This window comes from Hylaeus volcanicus, chromosome 6, assembly GCF_026283585.1.
Source record: "Hylaeus volcanicus isolate JK05 chromosome 6, UHH_iyHylVolc1.0_haploid, whole genome shotgun sequence".
NCBI lineage: Eukaryota > Metazoa > Arthropoda > Insecta > Hymenoptera > Colletidae > Hylaeus > Hylaeus volcanicus.
Genome location: NC_071981.1, coordinates 14,300,382 through 14,321,809, shown reverse-complemented (window position 1 = coordinate 14,321,809; position 21,428 = coordinate 14,300,382). Strand labels below are relative to the sequence as shown.

Here is a 21,428-nt window from a genome sequence, read left to right as displayed (position 1 = left end):
GAACAGTTAATGAGCAGTTCAGTATTTATTTCAGCATCTTAGCATCATTTATTTATTATAGAGGTGAAAATTAATACAATTAATCACGTTGAATAACAACGTTAGCTGTATATGAGAATTGGAGAGTTAGAGCGGGAGTGGAGATTGAGGTTTTTTAAAGTTTAGGGCATCAAAGGTATATCCTGAGAATCATCTATCCTGAGAATAGTATGGAAAAATTCAAAGAATTGTCGGTGGTATTTTGAATGGAGCGGTTCCAGGGCTTTAAAGTCTTGCCTCCAACGCGCCCTTACATCCTTTTGCTCCGAAACAAACAGACGCCATTGCATTGTTTCCTCAATCCCTATTGTTTCCATGGTTCTTTAAAATATACGCATAGGTAACAGTTCCGGGATACACTTCAGTGATGGAATTCATCACTCGAATGCAACGAAGTGATCATAATTCTGAGCAGGGTAATTTATATTTACATTAAATTATTTACAAATATTTGTCTATATCTACAAGTTCGTAATATATATTTTACAATATCAATTGACGATTAATCGAGTGAATAATAGACTTACAACTTTAATTAAATAGTTGTATTTGTTCAGAAAATATCTTTTTTTCTTGAAACTTACTTTTTTATTTTGATAAAAGTACTCTGTTATGCCCCCCCCCCCCCCTCTATCCCCATTAAAGTACGCGCGAAATATCGATCATATTTTGTAAGTAGGCAACAAAAGTCAGCTATGCTACCACCAACTTGTCAGAAGCATCACTGGAACACGAAGCTTCCCGTAACTTGAAAATAAGGTCAAATCGGACGTACGTTTACTGGGAATTAAAGTTGCGTAGACGATCGCTTTTACATAACGGTAGTTTTAAACATTCAACGAATTTAGATGCGAGCACCGTGGTTTTAGGTTGTGTTCCCATTTAAGCACACGTGAGATATCGAGCATCTCTCGTAAGTAGGCAACGGAGATCAGTTATGCTATCTTGTCAGAAGTATCATCGGAACCACTGTGCTTTCTCTAACTCGAAAACAAGGTCGTCTCGGATGTATGTTTACGCGGACGTCATTGTTTTCAAGTGCTGCATCCATTTCTAGACTGTTTCTATCCAATTTCAGCTGATTTTCTCGGCTTTCATTCGAGTAGAAATAAACAAACGAAGAGCAACCGTAAAACGTACTAAATCGGAGCTCCTATGGCTGTTTTAATCAATTTTAAATCGACATCGAATTATATTGTTTTTTAATTTGTAAACAGGGTGGAGCATTTAAATGGGAACACTTGAATGTCTCCGTTGTTTATGGTTCTACGGAAAATATCGCTAGAATAAAGTAACACTGTTTGAAGATTTTTTTTCAATGTCAATTTTTAAGGAGATTTCAGGGTCGCTGGCGTTTTCTTAAATTGGATGGAGTATTTTCTTTATTGTAATATTGTAGCTGATATATTGACCTCCAGCTGACCTCGTGAAGAATTATTCTGATAAAATCATATTCCAACGTACAGAGTCATACATGATCGATACTTGTCCTTTTATCAGCTGCAAGATTACGATAATGAAAACACATCAACCCATTTAAAAAAAAAAGACACCAACGACCCCGATATCTCTTTAAAAAATGACCTCAGGGAAAAAAATGGTCCCACCATTACACGTGCCCCTCCAAACAGTGTAACTTTGTCTTATAAATTTTATTTATAGAACCATTAATAACGGAGATGTTTGGTGTTCCCATTTAAATGCTTCTTCACCCTGTACGTGCCCTCAGGGGCTGTAGCTGTTCTTCACCGCAGCTGCAGTACGGGTTTGGCGAACCCGAGGTACCCGAGCCTCTTGTTAGACCCACTGGGCCTTACCATAGTAGAGATGATAAAGAACAGAATAGAACAAACGCGAAAAGAAAAGACAACACGAAACATAAGAGAATAAAGCGATAAGAATATAATACATAAAAGAAAGGAAAAGTAAGTAAATATGTTACGAATTAAAAATATTTGTAAAAATATAATAAGGCGATTTGCTATCCCGAGCGCGCGTTTAGTATGCTTTAAAAGCGATTGAAGTCGCAACTTACTCGGCGATCGGAATTTTAACAGAGAATTTTTGTCAATTTCGGGAGTTACAATTTCCATCGGGTTGGCCTGCGAGCCAAGATTCGAGACAAGACTCTACGACGCTGCGCCGCGAAGAGGACAAGAATCGATCGGGAAGAATTGGAACGACGGTAGATTTTCGAGAAAAAGAGATCCTTTATGACCTCGAAATAGTTGACTAACTTTCGGGTATTTGAAACTTTAAATTACTTAAATTAAAAAAAAAAGTCAACAAAAGTCTATTCTTCCTTTTTTTTTTTTTATTTACTTACTCTTCACTTTTCAAATTGACAATCGTAACATTTTCCTGGAGCGTAAATTACGATTGCACAATTTTTAGAGAAAACCTTTGGGACGATCTAATATAATTCGCAGCACTGTAGTTACAGTAAATTACATACAAACATTCATTTTACGTCTTCGTCGGTGTATTAACAGAAATGAAAAAGTAATCCGAAGGACAGGCCGTTTTTCGAGCCGAGACCTCGGATCATTTCCTCAACTGTCTGGTCTATTCTTCGTTGGCGGAATCTTGGACGATTCTTGGGTTCGATGCACCCACTAGCAAAATTCGCAGAGATCGTTCACCGCGAACGTTAGTTGGAGAGTTTCCAACGTTAATAGAGTCGCACCACCCCTACCCTACGGCGCGAAAAAGTTGTTAGAAGCTATTTACCCGAGGGCTCTAACCGACCCCTAGACTTTTCGAGCCTGTGGGAACCCGGCCTGGAAAGCTTCAACACGTTTGAAAGTTGTACTCCCGGTCGTCTTCGCTGCTTCGTTTCCTCTTTTTAATGGTTTGTCGCTGCTAATTCGTCTAAAACGTGGCCCAACTTTTTGGTACTCGAATACCACTATTTGGGTACTCAAGTACACTCGTTTGTGTGTTCTAGTATCGTTATTCAGGTATTAGAGTTGAATTGGTACTTGATCTATCTAGTACTCGAATATTGGTTTATCAGAATTATTTGAGTACTCGAAAACCACTATTTGGATACTCAAGTACACTCGTTTGTGTGTTCTAGTATCGTTATTCAGGTATTAGAGTTGAATTGGTACTTGATCTATCTAGTACTCGAATATTGGTTTATCAGAATTATTTGAGTACTCGAATACCACTATTTGGATACTCAAGTACAGTCATTTGTGTGTTCTAGTATCGTTATTCAGGTATTAGAGTTGTATTGGTACTTGATCTATCTAGTACTCGAATACCACTATTTGGGTACTCAAGTACAGTCATTTGTGTGTTCTAGTATCGTTATTCAGGTATTAGAGTTGAATTGGTACTTGATCTATCTAGTACTCGAATATTGGTTTATCAGAATGATTTGAGTACTCGAATACCACTATTTTGTGCGCTCAAATGCTATCGTTCCTGTACTCGTGTATCATTATTCATGCATTGAAATTAAATACCAGTATTTCTTTAGCTGAATACCAGGGTTTTTACGTTTGCGTAGTAAAATAACATTGTCCGAGTACTTGAGTACTCGAATATCTCATACTCAAGTTAATACTCATAATTACTCAGATAGCATTTGCGTAATGACTACCAACATTCGAATCACGTTAATATTCGAGTATTCGTGTACAGAAGAATTTGATAAAAAGTTCCACGTTAATCCTAACGCGTTATCGCATTTCTCGTTTCGGATACCGTGAAGTTCTCAATTCGCTCCTAAATTCTGTTTTTTAGCCCAAGGAACGCTTTCACGCGAAGCGTTTTTCATTCCGTGATGTCGTCGCTCGCACAAAAGCGAGAAGCTTTCTCGTTAACAGGGGGAGTTCTTTTTCTCGCTTCGAGTTCGTCGCCTCTGGTGTTTTGTTGCGCGTTGCACGCCATCCGAAAACGCTCACCGTGTCACGGAAGAACGAGCCGAGAGCCTGTTTGACGCGTGTCTTCGAAGCGTGCGAGATTATCGACGTACACATCGGGTGTGTCGACAGTATGAGTGAACTCCTAACTGATTAGTGTCTAACAAGGAAAGTTCGATAATTGAAATCGCTGAAAAATTCGAATTTTTGCAGAAGTCGAGTTCACGAGGACATAATCACAATGCCCTTTTCCATTTTGGTCCAGAAACGGTTTTAAGGGTGGCAACACTGTTTCGAGATAAGTCTGGTTATTTTTTAAAATATTTTTCCAAAGGATCACTTTTGACCAGATTTTAAGCAAAATTCATGATCAACCCCCTTGCGAATTCTTAAACGAATCATTCATCCATTTTTTAAAAATTGGGTTTCCATTTTAGAGAAAAACTTTCTATATGTTAATTATAGGATTGCCTGAGATTTATAACGAAAAAAAGTTTCACTCAAAAATGTTCATTATTAAGAGAGCTATAAAATTTCGAAGATTAGGCAGCTTTTTGTATATTTGTACAATTACTTGTATAGTTTTGATATACATCCTGTATCTTCGGCGGGATTTCACGGGGTATCGAATACATAATGAACCGTCAATGTGCGCCAATGGTTTAAGGAGGAACTTAAAGCTACCCATCCGCTTCGATGTACTTCGCATCGATTGAACAGTAAAATATTCTGAATGTAGCCTATCTTCTGCATTAAAAACGAGACCTAAATGTTGTAAAGGGTTGAAGGTCCAAGAAGAGCATCCTCTTCGTCCGAAATTACTCGTTCTTATATTTCATCGATTATCCTCGTTCTGCTTGAATTTATTTAATCTCTTAGAGAATACCATTTCTTTCTTTAACTGCAATCAAGATCTTCTCTATATATCTTCTCTATATCAGTTTCGTTATACTACGGAGTACAAATACACTCCATTTGCAGACGAAGCAAATAGATTAACACGTATCGTGATTGATTCGGTCCCGTCGAGTTCGTTTAATTACCATCGATTAATTGAATAAACTTTCGAGGGGTGACAGAAGCAATCGCTTCCAGTTTCAAAATAACAGTTCTGGTTCTCCTCTTCCGATAAACATATACGATCAATTGAAGGGAACACGGTGCCATCCCTTTCTTTCACCCTTAAGGAGGGCGAGCAGTGGCGACACAACCGAAATATCGAGGGAGAGTGAATGCCTCTCGTTGCGAGAAGCGAGAGGGCTTAAGAGGGAGGCTCGAGTAAAATAAAAAGGAAAAGATCGATTTTTTTGTTCTTGCACGAACGAATTGCTCTAGATCAGTGATTCCCAAACTGGGCGTCACCGCCCCCTGGTGGATGTTGTAGCGATTCAGGAGGGGGGGGGGGCTGATGGTCAATATGGGCTGTAATTCAAAAGTTCTTAATTGCATTTCCTTCATCATATCTAGTGGAACGTGGGTTCAGTGCGGTAGCCAATTTATTGACACTTTATCTACCGGGATATTTAGAAACAGTCTTTAATTTAAAAAGAAATTTTCTACAGTAGCATATACCAATCTAAGCTGACAATAATTCCTCCATACTGTTACTGGGTACATCGAAAGCCAAGTCTGTTTCCAAACACTTAACATTGTAAGTAGACAACCATCAACACGGTAAATAAATTTAAAAAGCTAAGTACTGGAATTAAAAAGCCTACAAATAGGCTCCCGGTAAATAAAGTGTTAACAAAAATAAGAAATCAATTGCAAATAGTAAATCGCGGTGATTTAAGATTACTGCTGACGAAAATAGAGCCGAGGATTGCTAAATTGGTAGCAGCACACCAGACTCATCCTTCTCGTTAAGATGATTTCGAATGTTTTAATTTTTTTTTTGTATTACATTCTATTCTAAGTTCCATAAATAGTTTCATAATTTCAAAGTTCAATGTTTCTAATTTACACCTTTCTTTGCTATATTTTACGAAAAAGGTAGTAACATTAATAAACATATATTACCTATTAATTGCTACCAAAATTGAAAAAATATCAATTTCCAGGGAGCACCAAGTAATATTTTTTCTGGAAAGGGGGCGGTAGGACAAAAAAGTTTGGGAACCGCTGCTCTAGATCCTTACGAACGTAGCCGTAGCTTTATACATTTTGTTTCTGTACTTTCGATTACATATAGAAACTTCTACAGTATTTCAAATAATTTCATCGAACCGTGTGTTCATAAAAAATTGGCAAATAAAGTCTTATTATCAGCATTTTACTCGAGTCTCCCCCCTTGAAGCACGATCGTGCCACGAGATCTTTTAAAGGGGGTGGCGGTCGATTAAGTCGCGAACCAGCTCGCGAAAGAATTCAACCCCTGTCTCCCGTCGAGGAGTCGAGTGAGACACCGTCACGCGCCGTTGGAATACTTTCCCTTTCCCCCCGTGAATTCTTCACCTAGAAGAAATGAAATCTCGATAGCGTGGGAGGGATATCGTCGTCGAAATTGAAATATCCGGGGAACAACGCTTCCAGGAATGTCCAGATTTTAGTCCGACTATGGTCGAGCATTTCTTCGAACCAAGCTACATCATCGTAATTCGTTTCTGACGGAGAACGGGAAAAAATTCTGGGCTGGATTGAAACGAGAGTAGAATACTCTTTTTTTTTACAAATTTTTGGTGATATATTATAGAAATAGATAGTTACAAGAGTTTTGAAAAAGGCGAGGGTAAACGAGGAGATATCGTTTTGATAATAGACGAATTTTAAAACGAATCGATACAACTTTCGTTATTCTAAGGGTAGGTCTGAATTATATTTGGGTTAAATCTCCTATTAGAATGGTAGGATTAGGCTTAAATTTCGCTTGATGTCTAGGGTAGATCTCGTATTAGAATATTAAGTCTAGACTTTAATTACGTATTATGTAAAATTATGTCTCCTATTAGAATGTTCAAGCCCAGATTTAAATTTCATATTATGCATAATTATCTTCCTTTGTAGAATATCAGATCTGGACTTGATTTTCGTAATACTTCTGAGCTTGGTCTCCCATTAGAATGCTAGGTCAGAATTTAAACTTCGTATCAAGTGTACATTAGGTCTACTGCAAACAGTATGAAAAGTCCTAAAGTTCCTTTTAGACCAGTCGTTATTTGCCAACACTTTCGAGCGTCTTTGAACCTGTCGGATCCAAAGCTTCCGAATCCAGGAATACATCTGAAAATAGTCGTTTCCCCCCGACACGAGCAGCTGTTACACCTAGTATTTCGCAACGCGGTATGATTCATCGACGCTTCGAAAAGGAATTCGTCGACATCGTTCACCGAACACGTGCGAACGGTGAACACGCGTCGCTCGTGACCAGTTGAAGTTCGTGTTCCGACGTGAACCCGACGTGTACCAGTCGGCTCGTGTCCGTGTCGCAATTGATGGAAAGAACGAATTTGCGAACAATCGATATCCCCCATCCATCAGCCGTGAAACGGCGTCTCGAATGCCGCGCGTTTCCACCGCGACAGTGCTCTCGATCCGTTGCTCGAGTAACCTTCGTCCTTGCTCAAAGTCATCGGAAACGTTCGTGGCACGGAAGCTGGTTAAGTATTCGATCGATTAACACGTCGATTGCCAAACTAACATTACTACACATTTTAGACAAATAAAAACCACGTAAATTAACATGATTTTCGCGCACCCAAGGTGGCTTTTCCCTTAAAACAAAATATTTTCTCCGCCATAAAGACCTGTCGAATCGATCGTACAAATTTCGAACGTCCGTTTTGAAATCTTGGTGGGGAGTCGAATTGATAGAAAGTATAATGGAAACGGGATTGTAACGTCACGGGGTTAAAGGCGAGGAGGGTAACGCGGGTTTATAAATCGTGAAAACCACGAGAGGCCGGTGTCGTTTCATTATTCATCGGGCGCGGCCGTTGGTTTGGTCGCGGAACGATTATCGGTCACGGGGGGTCTTCGAGTTTAAAAAAAGGATGGAAATTGTGTATCTGGCGTGTCTACCCGACGCGAGCACGTACATGTACGTATGAGCAGGCCGTGTAACCGCTAACAAGGCTCTTCTATTTATAGCGCGTCGTTGCCGTACGCCGCTTCGAGAAACGCGCTCCGAAGCCCCGCAATTTTTCCGATTTTCTTCGTAGACCGAGTTTCCGAGTTTCCAGATGGCGTTGGGACCGCGACACGACGCGAAACTAGTCTAAGAGGGTCGGAACATTAATGGTACCGCACAGGTAGTAACGAGAGGGGGGCTGTGAAACATGAAAGACAGAGTAAAAGATTTTTCTATGCTTTTTATTTAAGATTAATTCATATATAATATATGATATGGGTGTATGGTTACAATTATTGTTATTATTTCTCGATTACGAATTACTTGTTATACCATATAGGAATGTTATCTACGATTGAAATAATTTCGATACTTGTCAACCGGAGAAACAAATTCTTATTACAAAAATTTCGAAACAAGATCTAAGTTGTTGAAATGTTAGGAAAAATATGGGCATTGAGATAATATTAAATGTGCGAGTTTCTTGTAGAATAAGTGTTTTATAATTGACATAATAACGAGCTGTTATCAGCGACGATGCAGCTCGTGTCAGGTAACCGACCCGAGCACTTGACTGACCATGCCACTCTCTCACGCTATATCAGTGTTTCTCAAACTTTGTTTCATGGATATCCGTAAAAAAGAATTTGTTTCGAGCCTTCGAGAAGAGAATTAAATTATCGCTATTTAAATACAATTTGTATATCAGGTGTACCGAAAAGTAATGTCATTTCTTTTACATTAAATTCGGACAAATACATTCATAATACATTTCTATTTTTAATCGATTATGTAATTATCCTCGTTGTCAACAACCTTTTGCCATTTAGTGTGCAAATATTCGATACTAAATGGTTAAAAATCAATTGGTTGATGAATGATAAAGAAGTATTGAGATTCACAGAAACGACATTACTTTTCGGTTCACCTAATATTTATCATTTTTTATTCAGTTTAAACGATTTTACTAAAATCCTTAACATCAATTGGAGGAAATGACGTGATTTTCGTGGAATCATCCTTTGGTATACTCTTAATCACCGCGTGAGGTATTATCAACTCAGGCCACCAAAACTCTTATGATTCGAAATTCAAACGTAGCATCACGAAATATTTTTTAGACACGTTGATATCTATTCGACTTAAATATTCCATCTTGAACGTATTGTAAATTACTTTTCGATATATTTGCGATTGGTTAAAGTTACGAATGCAATTAAGACTCACGGCGCATCTCTCAATATGAATCGAGGCCTGCGAGAAGGTAGAAATTTGTGCTTCGTTGAGAATTCGAGAACAAAGAAGTCATCTGTCCGCTATCTATCGAAGACTGATTCTCCTTTGGGAATAGACACTTTTCAGATATTGGCACTATTCCATGGTTCTGAAGCCACTCCTACGCATTAACCGGCGCCCATCCACCGGTCGGAGTCGTTAAACCTGACAGTGGCGTCGTCATGCAATGAAAAATCGCAGAATTGCCATGGTCGTTAACTTGTGGTGAATTATCCTGCGTCCACCGTACGGGGAATTCCGACATTAAAATTGCGATTACCTAGGAAGAGCGCGACACGGTAGCTTTTTGCAGCGACCATAATTATGAATCACTCATGGTGATATCGAGAATCAATATCTCCGAGCGTAGAAAGAATACCCCGGACCTGATTTCCTTACGTAAAATATTGAATGACGAGATCAATCGTACCGAGCTGCTTGAAAGTATTATTACGAACGATACTCCAAGAATAGACGGATCTGCTTCTCTTTCCAGAACGATGGTGCACAGAACATAACCTGGCTATAGCGACCTCGTTAACTGTATCTGCGGTTTAGCAGGAAGCGTTAGTCGCAACGTTGACTTCTCTCAAGTTTGATGGTATTGTTTGATCGATTTTCTACGAAGAAGCTCGAAACGCTTTTCGAATTGCTCGAAAAGCGACCCAGAATATGTAGATATTAAAAAAAAAAAAAAATTAGGATGTTCATGATTTAGAACTATTGGTCAACCAAAGTTTATCTTCAGGTTGAAGAATAGTTTTAGAGGTGCATAATGGTCCAATTCGGTTAATTTAGCATAAAGAACTCAATGACCGCGAAGGCGTGTGGTCATGTACCCGCGGAGGCGTGACTTCGTGCTTTTTAGGGCGTGGCCTCATCCCCGTTATCGAGTATTTCGGTCGGTGGAGTGGACGCGTGTCAACGAAGGCGTAGTCCTGTACATTTTGGACGTGGTATTATGCCAATGAGGGCGTGGTCTCGTACTTAGAACGTCGTTTCGTACTTATAGGGCGTGAACTCTTGCTCATGAAGGCGTGGTCTCGCGGTCTTAGGGCGTGGTCTCGTGCTTTTAGGGCGTGGTCTTTAGACTATTTTGCTAAAAAATGTCCTATTCAACACCTGAAGAGAAACGCCAAGACACGACGTGGACTCTCGAATCTGCAAGCCATACGACACAAAGGCCGTTTTAACAGGTCTAGACAAATGTAACCGAAAACGGGTGCCGTAGACCATGGGGTAATTCCTTTGAACTTGTCGACTGGAAAAATGGAGTCCATAAACACGCGGCCGGGGTTTCTAACAATTTTTGCACGTGCACCAAGTCGATCCAGTGGCAATGCCCGTGCCCGAGATGTGTGCACTCGGCTCGAAGTCAAACGGAGCACGAAATTGCGTTCCGAAAAGGTCCAAAGGGTATCGTCCCCCTGGTGTGGAAGGCGTCCGAGTAGCGTAAGTCGTCGCTGAGTAGACGCACGTCGCCTACTCTACCATAGACTGTTACGTGTGTTTGGAAATTGACGAGTTCAATTTAATTTTTTTCTTTTTTTTTTTAGTCGAACATGATATATATTTTTATTTAAGAAACATTTTTACCTCACGTTACACACATACGGTCAGTCCCTTTAGTATTCGTACCTTCTATGCCTATTGAAGAAATCAATCTATATTAAATGATAAGTTTGATGTTTACGAAAACACAAGATTTATTATAAATATGTACACGAATAAACTTCGCGCTAGAATCAATCTTTACGCAATTTAAACAAATTCATTGAAGAGATTAAATTCATAAAAATAGTTTACTTAAATATTTCGTAATGATACACATATACGTAAAAAGTAATGTATAGTTAGTAGTGTAGCTACAATATTTAACCTCAATCTCGAGACGCCGACTGTTTTTCTGTCGTTCGAGTTTGATAACTCGTTGCCTCGTAGAACGCAGTTTTTCTGAGAAAACGAATGACTGAACACGGTGTATTCAACGCCTACCAAGCACGAAATTCAGTCTGAGCCCCTCGAGACTTCGTTACTAATTGGCTCAGAGTATCAACGACCTTTCTTACAAGGTTCCTTTTCCCAGCAATCAGCAGAAATCCATTAAAATCGAACGAAAGTCGAACTTTCAACCTTCTTGTATTATACCATTGTAGAGATCGAATTTCAAATAACACAAAATGAGTTAAAAGCGAACGAGATTTCAGAAAAATACAAGTTACAATTGTATTACATACATATAAAGTACGTCACTATAAAAGTATCAACAATTGGATTGAATTAATAATTGAAACGATTTTGTCGTTTGTAGGTTCTTGACAAATTTGTACATTAAAATACTGCTAACTTTTAGCGGTAAGAACGAATTGAATTATTTTTCTTGGCTTTTCAAACATAGACATAAATTTAAACTAAAAATAATTGATGGAACAGTTTTATAAATTTGTATCTGTTGATCCGAAATTTTCCTCGTGTATCTCAAATGATTTGTATTCATCTTTATTTTCCCGTAACAACCTGTTCTAATGCGTCCATTTCGCGCCACCGTGATTCCAGATTTACCCTCGAGTTCGTTCGACCGAATTTTTTAATTAACATCGATATTGGAACGATTAATTGGCACCTCTCGAACACTACAACGAACAATACAACGACCACTCTTAATTGTATAGAATTTTCTCAAATTTGTCACTTTTGCATTTCCAAAAATGTATTTTCAAAATTTACTTTACTTCCACACTCTTAACAATTTCAAAAAAAAGTAGAACAATAGTTGACCCAAATTTTGCATACTTGTGTCGACAGTTATGATGACCAGGTGAACCAAGAAATATTTAGAGATGATCACATGGAAAAATTAGAGTGACGGTACTCGTATAACGAGTGACCCACGATGTCGGCTAGGCGCGAGTTAATCGATTCGTCCTTCGTTTAAACGTTCTAACATCGACCCTGATTAGCTCCTTTGGGCGGTGACCGTTCCTCGATACGTGCGCGAGGTCGTGACCAATCATTGTCATCTGCAAACGTAATTAACAGTTTTGCTGGTCAGTCTGTAATCATCGGTGTCTTCTAGTCTTACTTTTCAAGCAAGAATCTCTTATCAATAGGCGTGTAGAAATTCTCTCTGTGCCTTTATAAGGTAAATTTACCATTTATTAATTAAATTAATTAACCCTTATTCAGTCACGTAGTCCAAAAGAGCGCATACGTAGGTTGCTACTTTAATGTAACAAAATGGCAGGTAAATGTTTCTGTTTAAACTAGAATTATAAATAATAAAATGCGAAGACAGAGAATTAATTTCTACATTTAATAATTGCAAGACTACCGAACTTCGTATATGTTAATAAATTATAACGATCATCAGGTTGAGACTTAGGTTATGTATACAGATTGATTGTAATGGCGATCAGGTTGAAAACTTAGAATTAAATGGTTGGTAATTTCGTCCTGTATATTGCACTCTTGGGTGGTGCGCAACAGCTGTCTCTGTAACTAGGAGTTGACAGGTCGGGTCACCGTCTACGTCTACGATCCATTACCCAAGACACTTGATTTAACATCATTAACAGCTCGTAGCGTTGAAACGTACCTCGCGTCTTCAATCGACATGATTATGTCACGCGACCTCTCTCATTGGAATTAATCAAATTCGCGCCGCCTGGACACTTCAGGAATATACGTGCTCGGTGTTCATAATACAAAAGCCATATCGATTCACGATCCCGGGGATCCAATTAATCGAATCATTCCTTTCGCTAACAGTCGCATCGACACTGCTTATTTCTTCTCTGTATATTCACACGTATGTACTTGCGGACGTATAAATAATTGTTACAATTGTATGCATTATACGATACCAACAATATCAGTGATGTATTATCATAATATTTTTTTTTAAATTTGGAGTAATACAATTTCAATACAGTAACGATATTCCAATAATATCCAAATTTCCATTACAATAAATCTGAATAACCCAAAGTCTGAGTAACCAAAGTCTCAACCTGATGGGTAATCGCAATGTATCTATACACGAAGTTCGGTAGTCATCGAATTTCGTCCATTGTTGTTTTAGTACATTGTACTCTAACGTAACAAAATGACGAGTAAACGTATCCACTTAAAAACCGGAGTTACAAATTTGTGAATACAAAGGCACCGAATTAATTTCAACACCTAATATAAATACGTCCACCGCTGGATATAGAACTGTTACATTATAATGCTTGCAGTTCGCACTGTTACGCGTTGAAAGTGTCATATCCCGCCCCCGGTTGCCACGCGTTTATTGATCGAACCTACGCAAAGGGTGCACCTACCCGTAGGTATAAATAATTGTTAATAACGATAATAATAATAAGAAAAGGATGTTTTGCAGCACCATCGAGGGCTGAGCTATCGAAAAATATGGCGTCAGGATTACCGAGCGCTCGTCAGAGGAAGCTTGGACCAGCGCCGATAGCATCCTTCGAAGACCTGTCCGACGAGGTGGAAAACGTGAGTCCCTCCCTGTCTCCTTCCTGAGTCCTCTCTAAATCGGCTGTGCTTCGAGCGAGATTCGCTCGAGTCGTCGTCGAGGATCTCGGCGATCGTGCTCACCTGCACGTGTGTTCCCCCTTGAAAAAACGAAGCTCCGTTGTCCCGGAGCAGGGTGACCTGTGTCCACAACCAACCAACTACCAACTACCCACCACCAGCCACCAACCACCACACCCCAGTGACTGTCATCCGAGCGACAAAACCAGCCTTACGAATTTGAATGCAGGGGGAACCGGCCGCGCGAATGCCAGGCATCGTCGAGGTCACCACACCGGCAACGCCTGGCAGTTCGCTAAAGACACCCAGCACACCGAGAATAGACATCAGCCGGGCCAGCAGTTCCTCTCATCATGAGGACAGTAACTCCAGGGACTCGACGCCGGAGAGGGAGCTCCTCGCAGGTACCGAATCCCTCCGTCGAAGGTTCTTCGATCGTTTACGTACGCTAGAAATTCGTTAATTGAAAAGTGGAGGCACCCAGAAGGGCTGATTGCTAGGTGTTAACAGTAGAGGAATTGGGTCTGGTTCTATTTGACTTTGTCAGGGGCTCGAGAGGAGAGATCTCGGAAGACCTGCATCGGACAACCTGACAGAGGGAGGTCACGTAGTGTGAGCAACTAATCTTGATACGATCTTCTTCATCGGAAATAAATTCAATCGCGATGCATTAGATCCTTGGAGTAAGAGATACCTGTAGATCTTGAAAAAATTATTAATTTCCACTTATACAAGGAGGGGCAACAAATTTGTCCATCTTGAACATTTCTGTTATTTATAGTCCTTTGAAGCAACTTGTCAGGTAAAAGTTGCACTGTTTTAAAGGGGGTCTTATTAAAATGGTAGAACATAATTTTTTCTATATGCTATATTTTTTTAATCTTTGCGTAACAGCCACTGTCGAGACGATTTCAGAATGGTATCTACATAAACGCCTACTCGTGACACAATTAATTTCCGATGAAGAAGGTCTGTTCCAATACGCATCGAGATCGGTAACCCAACCTTCGTCGCCTCCCCTTGTGAGCTAACTCTTTGCTTTCGATAATTAGATAACCATGATTTGGCACTCGACCCTCTGGAACTTCCACTCTTCAATTCTAAGTAAAAAGGAGTGGAAAGTTCTGCAACTATGATAGTCCCCGCTTTGAAGTGACAAAGGAAAAATCGCCGCATTTCTGACTCGGTCTATAACTCAACCTTCTGATATTTGTATCTTGAAAACTAAGGCCGAACAACCATTAATTCTTACTCTGGAACACTGCTGAACCGTTTCCCTGTCACTTACTCTCAGGTTGTTGAAATCGGCGGGTAACATGGTAAATAACGTTCCTCCGAGTGTACTGTATCTCTTCCACCAACCGTGGTTTCTGTTTGTCGGCGATGTTTACGCCGCGACTGCCACTCCGAGGCTCTAATGCGTTCGCACACGGGGAAGAAAGAAGTCGCCGGCAGTAAAGAAGTTTCACTCGGGCTGGAACGGTTCCCGCGAGAAAATTGAATTTTTCACGTCGCGGTGGGCGAACGTGCGACAAAATTCTATTACGCGTCGCTAGACGATGCGTCTGTTGCTTCCTGGCGTCTCCTCTTAACGGGGCCATCCCAACGGCGACAGCTTATTCCTTGAGTCACGAGTCGCCAGGGACCATCAGATTAGGATTCTTTTTATCCTCTGTCGTGTGGTGCAGTTTTCTTTTCTCTCGGGAGTGGTCGAGTTAATCTATCGTATCCACGTCTCTCTGATGTCGGGGGTAAAAGGGTAGGTCTCTTTGTTTCTGTGGTACATCTCTCCTCTTCAAGGTTCATAAGAATTTAGGTGCGGAAAATACCAGGAGATTGTGCGTAACAGGCAGTAGCGACTATGCAGGGTGTATCGAATCATGTGGGAGTTATTCTTAACACGTTGACTGCCAAACTACTCGTACAAATTTATATGAATCTAACACGATCTAACACTTTGTTTCTATACATCTGGATCTTATTTTTGTTGAATTTAAACTAGTACTTATTATGGAGATTTATTTTCTTCAACATCTCATTTTCGGAACAAATTTATTTGATTCCTCGATGAAAAGTCCTGTCACCCATATATGGGCGATGTGGCGGTCAACGTGTTAATTATTAAGACTCTCACCGAGTCTTTTTTTTTTTTATTTATTTATTTATTTATTTTCGCGGGGAAAAATCTTCTGAAAGCATACTCGATCTTTCGGGGAAGTCTGGGAATTGCGTAGAATAATACCCTCGCGGCATCCTACATTTGGGGTAGAGGGAACATTAAATACACAATTTCCAGTGCGCTCCTCCTCAACTTCTCACCAAGTCTGACGTCATAGCCACATGTTTTGATATTCCCTGCATACTTTATAAAGAGTTGAACTTCTAGCAATAGTATTCTGTAGTATTATAGTCTTGTTGGTGTTAGTTTATTTGGTGTTTATTAAGATAAAACTGGGTACAGACTTTAGACCTATGTTTCGTAGTTTTCTTCGTAACGCATATCCTCTCTACGACAAGGGTTCGCTGAAACGTCCAGCGTCCTGGACAACTCGCGCGCGCTACTTTGCAACCAACGCTTACGGAATAATCGGTAAATTCTTGCACAAATGTCAACGGAACAACGGAGAGAGCGTCCCTACGAGTGGAGGTTCGGATCGATCGAGACAGAGACTAAATGCTCCCTCGAGATAACGCGGGCTCGATTACCGTTTGTACGTGTTCCGCGAATTAATACGCGCTGCAGGAGCACGGGAGAATTCAAGAGAAACCCAGTGTACTGGAAGTTTGTCCTAGATTCACGAAGCTTGCTTTTGTCGGGTTACGTACACCTACCGCGAGAAGCGTGCTGCGTCGGATGCACGGATGGTGATAGTGGGCAACGGAGACTCTCGTCGCGTGGTGCGCAAGGTAGATGCGCAAAGTAAGCGCGTGGGAGATTGTAGGACTTCGACTGTTGCGTGGAGTAGAGATGTGCAAAATTGCACTCGAATTAATCCATGAGTTATCATTTCAATTTACATAGTCTTCCTTCTAGACACTATACGTAGTAGTGTAATTATTACACCTAGGTAGGATTGATAAAACTGAGTAGAAAGACTTGATGTTCGTAGAGCGTCGAATAATCCTTATCGTAAAGTAGACAACTTTACTTGTAGTTACTTACTATCTATATTTATCAGAACTATTAATAACATATAGTGTATAGACCTGTTAGTTTTTCGCGATAAAAGATCTAGCAGTCCAGAAATTGTCCCGCGCAAACGTCAAGTATGCTCTCGTGAAAATTCCAGGCGGAGAACCTCCAGCTGGGTGCAAATTGACTCTGGGTTACAAAGAGGACGCTCAGGATCTGAGATCGTCAACGGAAGAGCTAGACTTGCAAGATCCCATCCACGAGCAAGATCTCAGAAGAGAGTCGAAGAAGCTGGCCAAGAGACGAAAGGAGGATGGCTCGCTGTCGGACTACAGTGGCAAGCAGTTGGACAGAGAGCGGAAGGACAGCAACTGTTCCGAGATCGTCCTGCTGAACATCAGTGGCAGGACGTCGAGACTGTCGTCGGTGGGTAGCCAAGGTTCTGGAGCCTCTGGGAAACTCTCCGTCGTTTCGGCTACTTCGTCCAGGTAACGTGGAGCATCTTTTGCTTCGACCGCGACGGAAATTGGAGTCAGACTTTTAACGATCGTCTCCGCCAGGTCGCCGAGTCCGCACAAATGTTTACTGGAGACGTCGTTCTGCGGGAGCAAGCCAACCCTGGCTGACAACCTGATCGAGCCGTCGAAGCCAGAGACTGACGACCTGGAGAAGATTCTGCTGAAGCGGGAAGCGGACACCACCAAAGCCCTGATTCCAGAGAGCATAAAAGTCTCCATGGTCGACGGAAATCTGAAACCTGATCCCCTGGACAAGCCGCGGAGGCGTGGTCGCGAGGAGAGGAAGGAAATTTTCAAGAGAGAGGTGGAGATCACGAAGAGATTCTTGGAGAAGGTTAACATAGAGGTAAAATTGCTTCTCGATCTCAAGGCTCCCTCTCGATGAGTCGTCGAGGCTTTGGATTATATCCTAAAACTGTCGACTTTCAGGTACCTATTCTGAGGAAGCCAGTGGACGCGCAAAGTTCAGCGACGACGCCGGAAGAACGGGTCAGATCTCTGACACAAGAGGTTCAGAAGCCGGCGAGTCTGGACTTCAACGACAAGAGAAAGAAGACGCAGAATTTCAAAGAGATAGTGCAAACCACTCCAACGTCTAGCAGCGTAACCGGAAGCCCGAAATTGCCCAGGCATCAGAAAGTGCGCGACCTGGAGGGCTCTCGAACGCCCAGTCCCTCTTCCGTTTCTCGAAAAAGCAGCTTCGCGTCCCTGTTCAAGGTATGAATTTCCACTATGCCATGCTTGCTGATCTTTAGCGCGCTGAATGTAAGCGAATCTCGCGCGTCAGAAATTCCACAGTGGACAGTACAATTGCTATTGTACAGTGGAGGATATGTGTATGAGTCAAATAGGAATAATAGCTATACTCGTAGCTTAAAAGAAATATTATGATAATAAGTCACAGATATCGTCGATGTTATATATCTAATAAATATGAAAAGAATTATCTATATGTCCGCCACAGTGTGTCTCACTGGTCAGCGGTGTCCCTGACATTCAACGCGTTAACGCGATTGGTAGTGACTTAATCATGCTTGCCCGTTGCGTTTGGTCCACACACGGACTCCTGGCTTTGTCTTTGTAGACGTTCCGCTAGCTTTATCGAGAAGAATATCGCGAAAACACTGCATGTTCTGACCGTCCGCGTGTTCAACTTTTAAGGCTCGTACAGACAGCAGTGTGTTAAGCCCAGAATCACCGTCGCCCAACGCGAAACCACGGCGTAGCCTGACCTCGAAGATAAAGGACACCACGGAGAGCTTGCGCAGCAGGTCGAAGTCCCGCGAGAGGGTTTCCGCGGACAGCAGTAGAGCGTCCAGTTTGAAAAAGGACTCGAAGAACAAGGGTGTGTTCTCGTCGACGTTGAGTCTGTTCAAGAAACGCGAAAGAAAGAAGAGCTACGACGAGGCGATCGCAGCCGCCAGCGGGACCATCGATCTGGCCGACTCTGGCGAGCATCCGTCCCTGGAGAGCATCGGTAACGTGGAGTTCCGGTTCAACGCCGACAAAGAGAGCCGCCAGGACGACTCCATCTTCATAAGCCTCCACGCGGACGACAGGAACTACGAGGAGGCTCTGCCATCGGAGAGCGTCTCGATCCCGTTGGAAACGCCGACGAAGCTGCTAGACGAATACGAATCGGAGCCTTGCACCGGGAGCATAGTCACGGAGGTCTCGATCGAGCATCACCCAGTCCCGTCGAAGATCAAAACCGAGGCTCAGATCGAGACCACCTCCAGAGCCTACTCGCGGGACAGCCAGATCTCGCAAAGCCTGTCGAAGGAATCGGAGATTTCGAAGAGTTCCTCGAAGGACTCGAAGCTCGGTGGTCACGGTAGGGTAGCCGAGGGCTCCGTCAGGCCTTCGTCCTCGTCGTCTCTCGACAGCAAGCCTCCGGAGCACAGAGTATCCAGCAGCTCCTCGAAAGATTCGATCGGGAAAAAGGAAGTGACGAAACCGAAGAGGAAGAGCAAAGAAGTGCAACAGATAGAGCCACCGGAGAGAATAGACGAGGATGGACAGCGACAGAGGCAGACCAAGGAACAGGCTCAGAATCGAGACATCAGGAAGTCCGAGTTACTGGACGACGGGCTCAGGCCCGAGGACGGTCTCGCAAAAGCGCCTAGCGTGATCTCCGATCTGGATCACAACAGCTCGGAGTCGGAGAGGGACTCCGAGATCGAGTTCATCAGGAACAAGGTCGAGAAACTCGCCCAGGAGTTGCCCGACGAGAGGAAGGGCCTGTTCTACGAGGAGAGCTTCGAGGAGGATCTTCCCTACGTACCAACGACTTTACCCTTAGAGAAAAGCGTGGCTATGCCGATCCTGCCTGTGAAACAACGACTTCAGGAAGTAAGGTAACTGACTCGAAATGCAATTCATTATATTTAGTACAATAAACGACAATGGTATGACAGGTCGATGAATTGGTCTAAGCAAATGCTATCTTGTTGTGCATAAGGATAAGGTTCCATTAAAAAAAAGTTAATTTCAATTTGTTAATTAGAGTGACCTACTTTAGCTCGTGTGTATACAATCAGAGTGAAAAAATATACGTTTAAAATTCATCTCTCAAGAGGTTAAAAGAAAAAGAAGAATAGATCATTTGATGCATCTAGAAAATGCACAGATCAATAAGTGTTACAATATTGCAATAATTTGTTTGATCATGTAATGTTTGTTTATTAGATTAATGTTTCATCAATTCGATGTGCTCAATCGTCAAGAAACGTTTACCCTCGATCACTCAATTATTCCCTAAACTAGACATCTCCGTGAATCGATAGATCTAATCGACGATGATTCGTTTGCGATGTCTAGAACGATACCCACCGAGAGGCCGCGGTCCACGACACCCATAAATCCCACCCTCCTCGACGAGTTCGTGATGCAGACGTCCCTGGACGAGCGTCGCATCGAGAAGATGAAGATATCCCTGCCGCGCGAGGACAGCCGAAAACTGAAGAGCCCGCGGAAGCACGCGGCGAACACCTTCTCGGAGTTCGCGGGCAAAGTGCCCGACGGGGGTCGAAAGGGCGCGGGGAAGTCTCCGAGTCCTCCGCCACTGCCACCGAGGGCCCCGGCCAGGCCAACCAACTGGATCAACTTTGAGGAGATCCCGGAGAAGAGGAAAGCACCGAAGAAGATCCAGACCATCCCGAAGGCCGATGACGAACCGAAGTCCGGCGGGTACAGCTACGTGCAACCAGAAGAATGCAGGTACGGGTACCATTTCTCATTTTACATGCACCAGCCTAACGGTCGAGACTCTGTAGACAGACGGCAGGGTTCCTACGGGGTGTTCTTTGAAAAACAGTTCGAACTTTGTGGTCTTGTAGTACTTAACCGATTGAAAAAGAAACATGAGCAACGTAGATCCACGAACCGATCGTTTTAGTTCTGCACTGGAAGTTGTGTCACTGACGTTCACAGCCTTCCTCCACCAAGACGTCATCCAGTATACATCACTTTTGTAATGGATACTGGAACGGTCATCCATTACCCATTTTGTTTTATACTACACTATTTTTCTAATAATGCATTACTTAAACAAGTATCGCATTATTTACGCCTCTGCCTGAACCATATAAATATTTGCAGCGAATACAGTAACGACGTCGTCACACTTATTATTCTGGCCGTTACAGTATGTTGACCAAGCATTTTTTATCCAGTTTAGCGCGCACTACAAGTCTGCAAAGTTATCGAACCACCTTTCAAAAACACCCCGCATACACGTATGCTCTTACGGCGATCAACAGGTGCGAGTGCCACGAGGAGTCGCGAAGGGCGACGATGAGAGAGGCAGCCGCGACGACGAGAACGTCATCCTCTTGCAGCAGCAACGGCGAGCGATCGTGCAACGGTGACAATTGCACGGTGCCGGGTACGGGTTCCGTGGATCGTGCCAGCATCGTCAGGTAAACGCACCCGGGTACGATCGCCAATCACAGCCGAACCGGTCTCACAGGGCAAACGTCGAG

The 21,428-nt window shown here is 42.2% G+C and overlaps 1 protein-coding gene across 4 annotated transcripts in view; it reads left to right on the top strand.

Annotated features, from left to right (window-relative positions):
• LOC128878036 (uncharacterized) overlaps positions 1-21,428 on the top strand; it is a 36,247-nt gene that overhangs the window by 4,524 nt on the left and 10,295 nt on the right. For 2 of the 4 annotated variants that reach the window (XM_054125822.1, XM_054125824.1), the window contains exons 2-9: positions 13,637-13,755; positions 14,024-14,198; positions 17,085-17,415; positions 17,488-17,791; positions 17,875-18,162; positions 18,607-19,802; positions 20,266-20,664; positions 21,120-21,365. In XM_054125822.1, coding sequence (XP_053981797.1) covers positions 13,666-13,755; positions 14,024-14,198; positions 17,085-17,415; positions 17,488-17,791; positions 17,875-18,162; positions 18,607-19,802; positions 20,266-20,664; positions 21,120-21,365 — 3,029 coding nt within the window. In that variant the 5' untranslated portion in view covers positions 13,637-13,665. Of the gene's footprint in view, positions 1-13,636; positions 13,756-14,023; positions 14,199-17,084; positions 17,416-17,487; positions 17,792-17,874; positions 18,163-18,606; positions 19,803-20,265; positions 20,665-21,119; positions 21,380-21,428 lie in introns of all 4 variants that reach the window. The other 2 variants (XM_054125823.1, XM_054125826.1) reach the window with 2 other exon arrangements.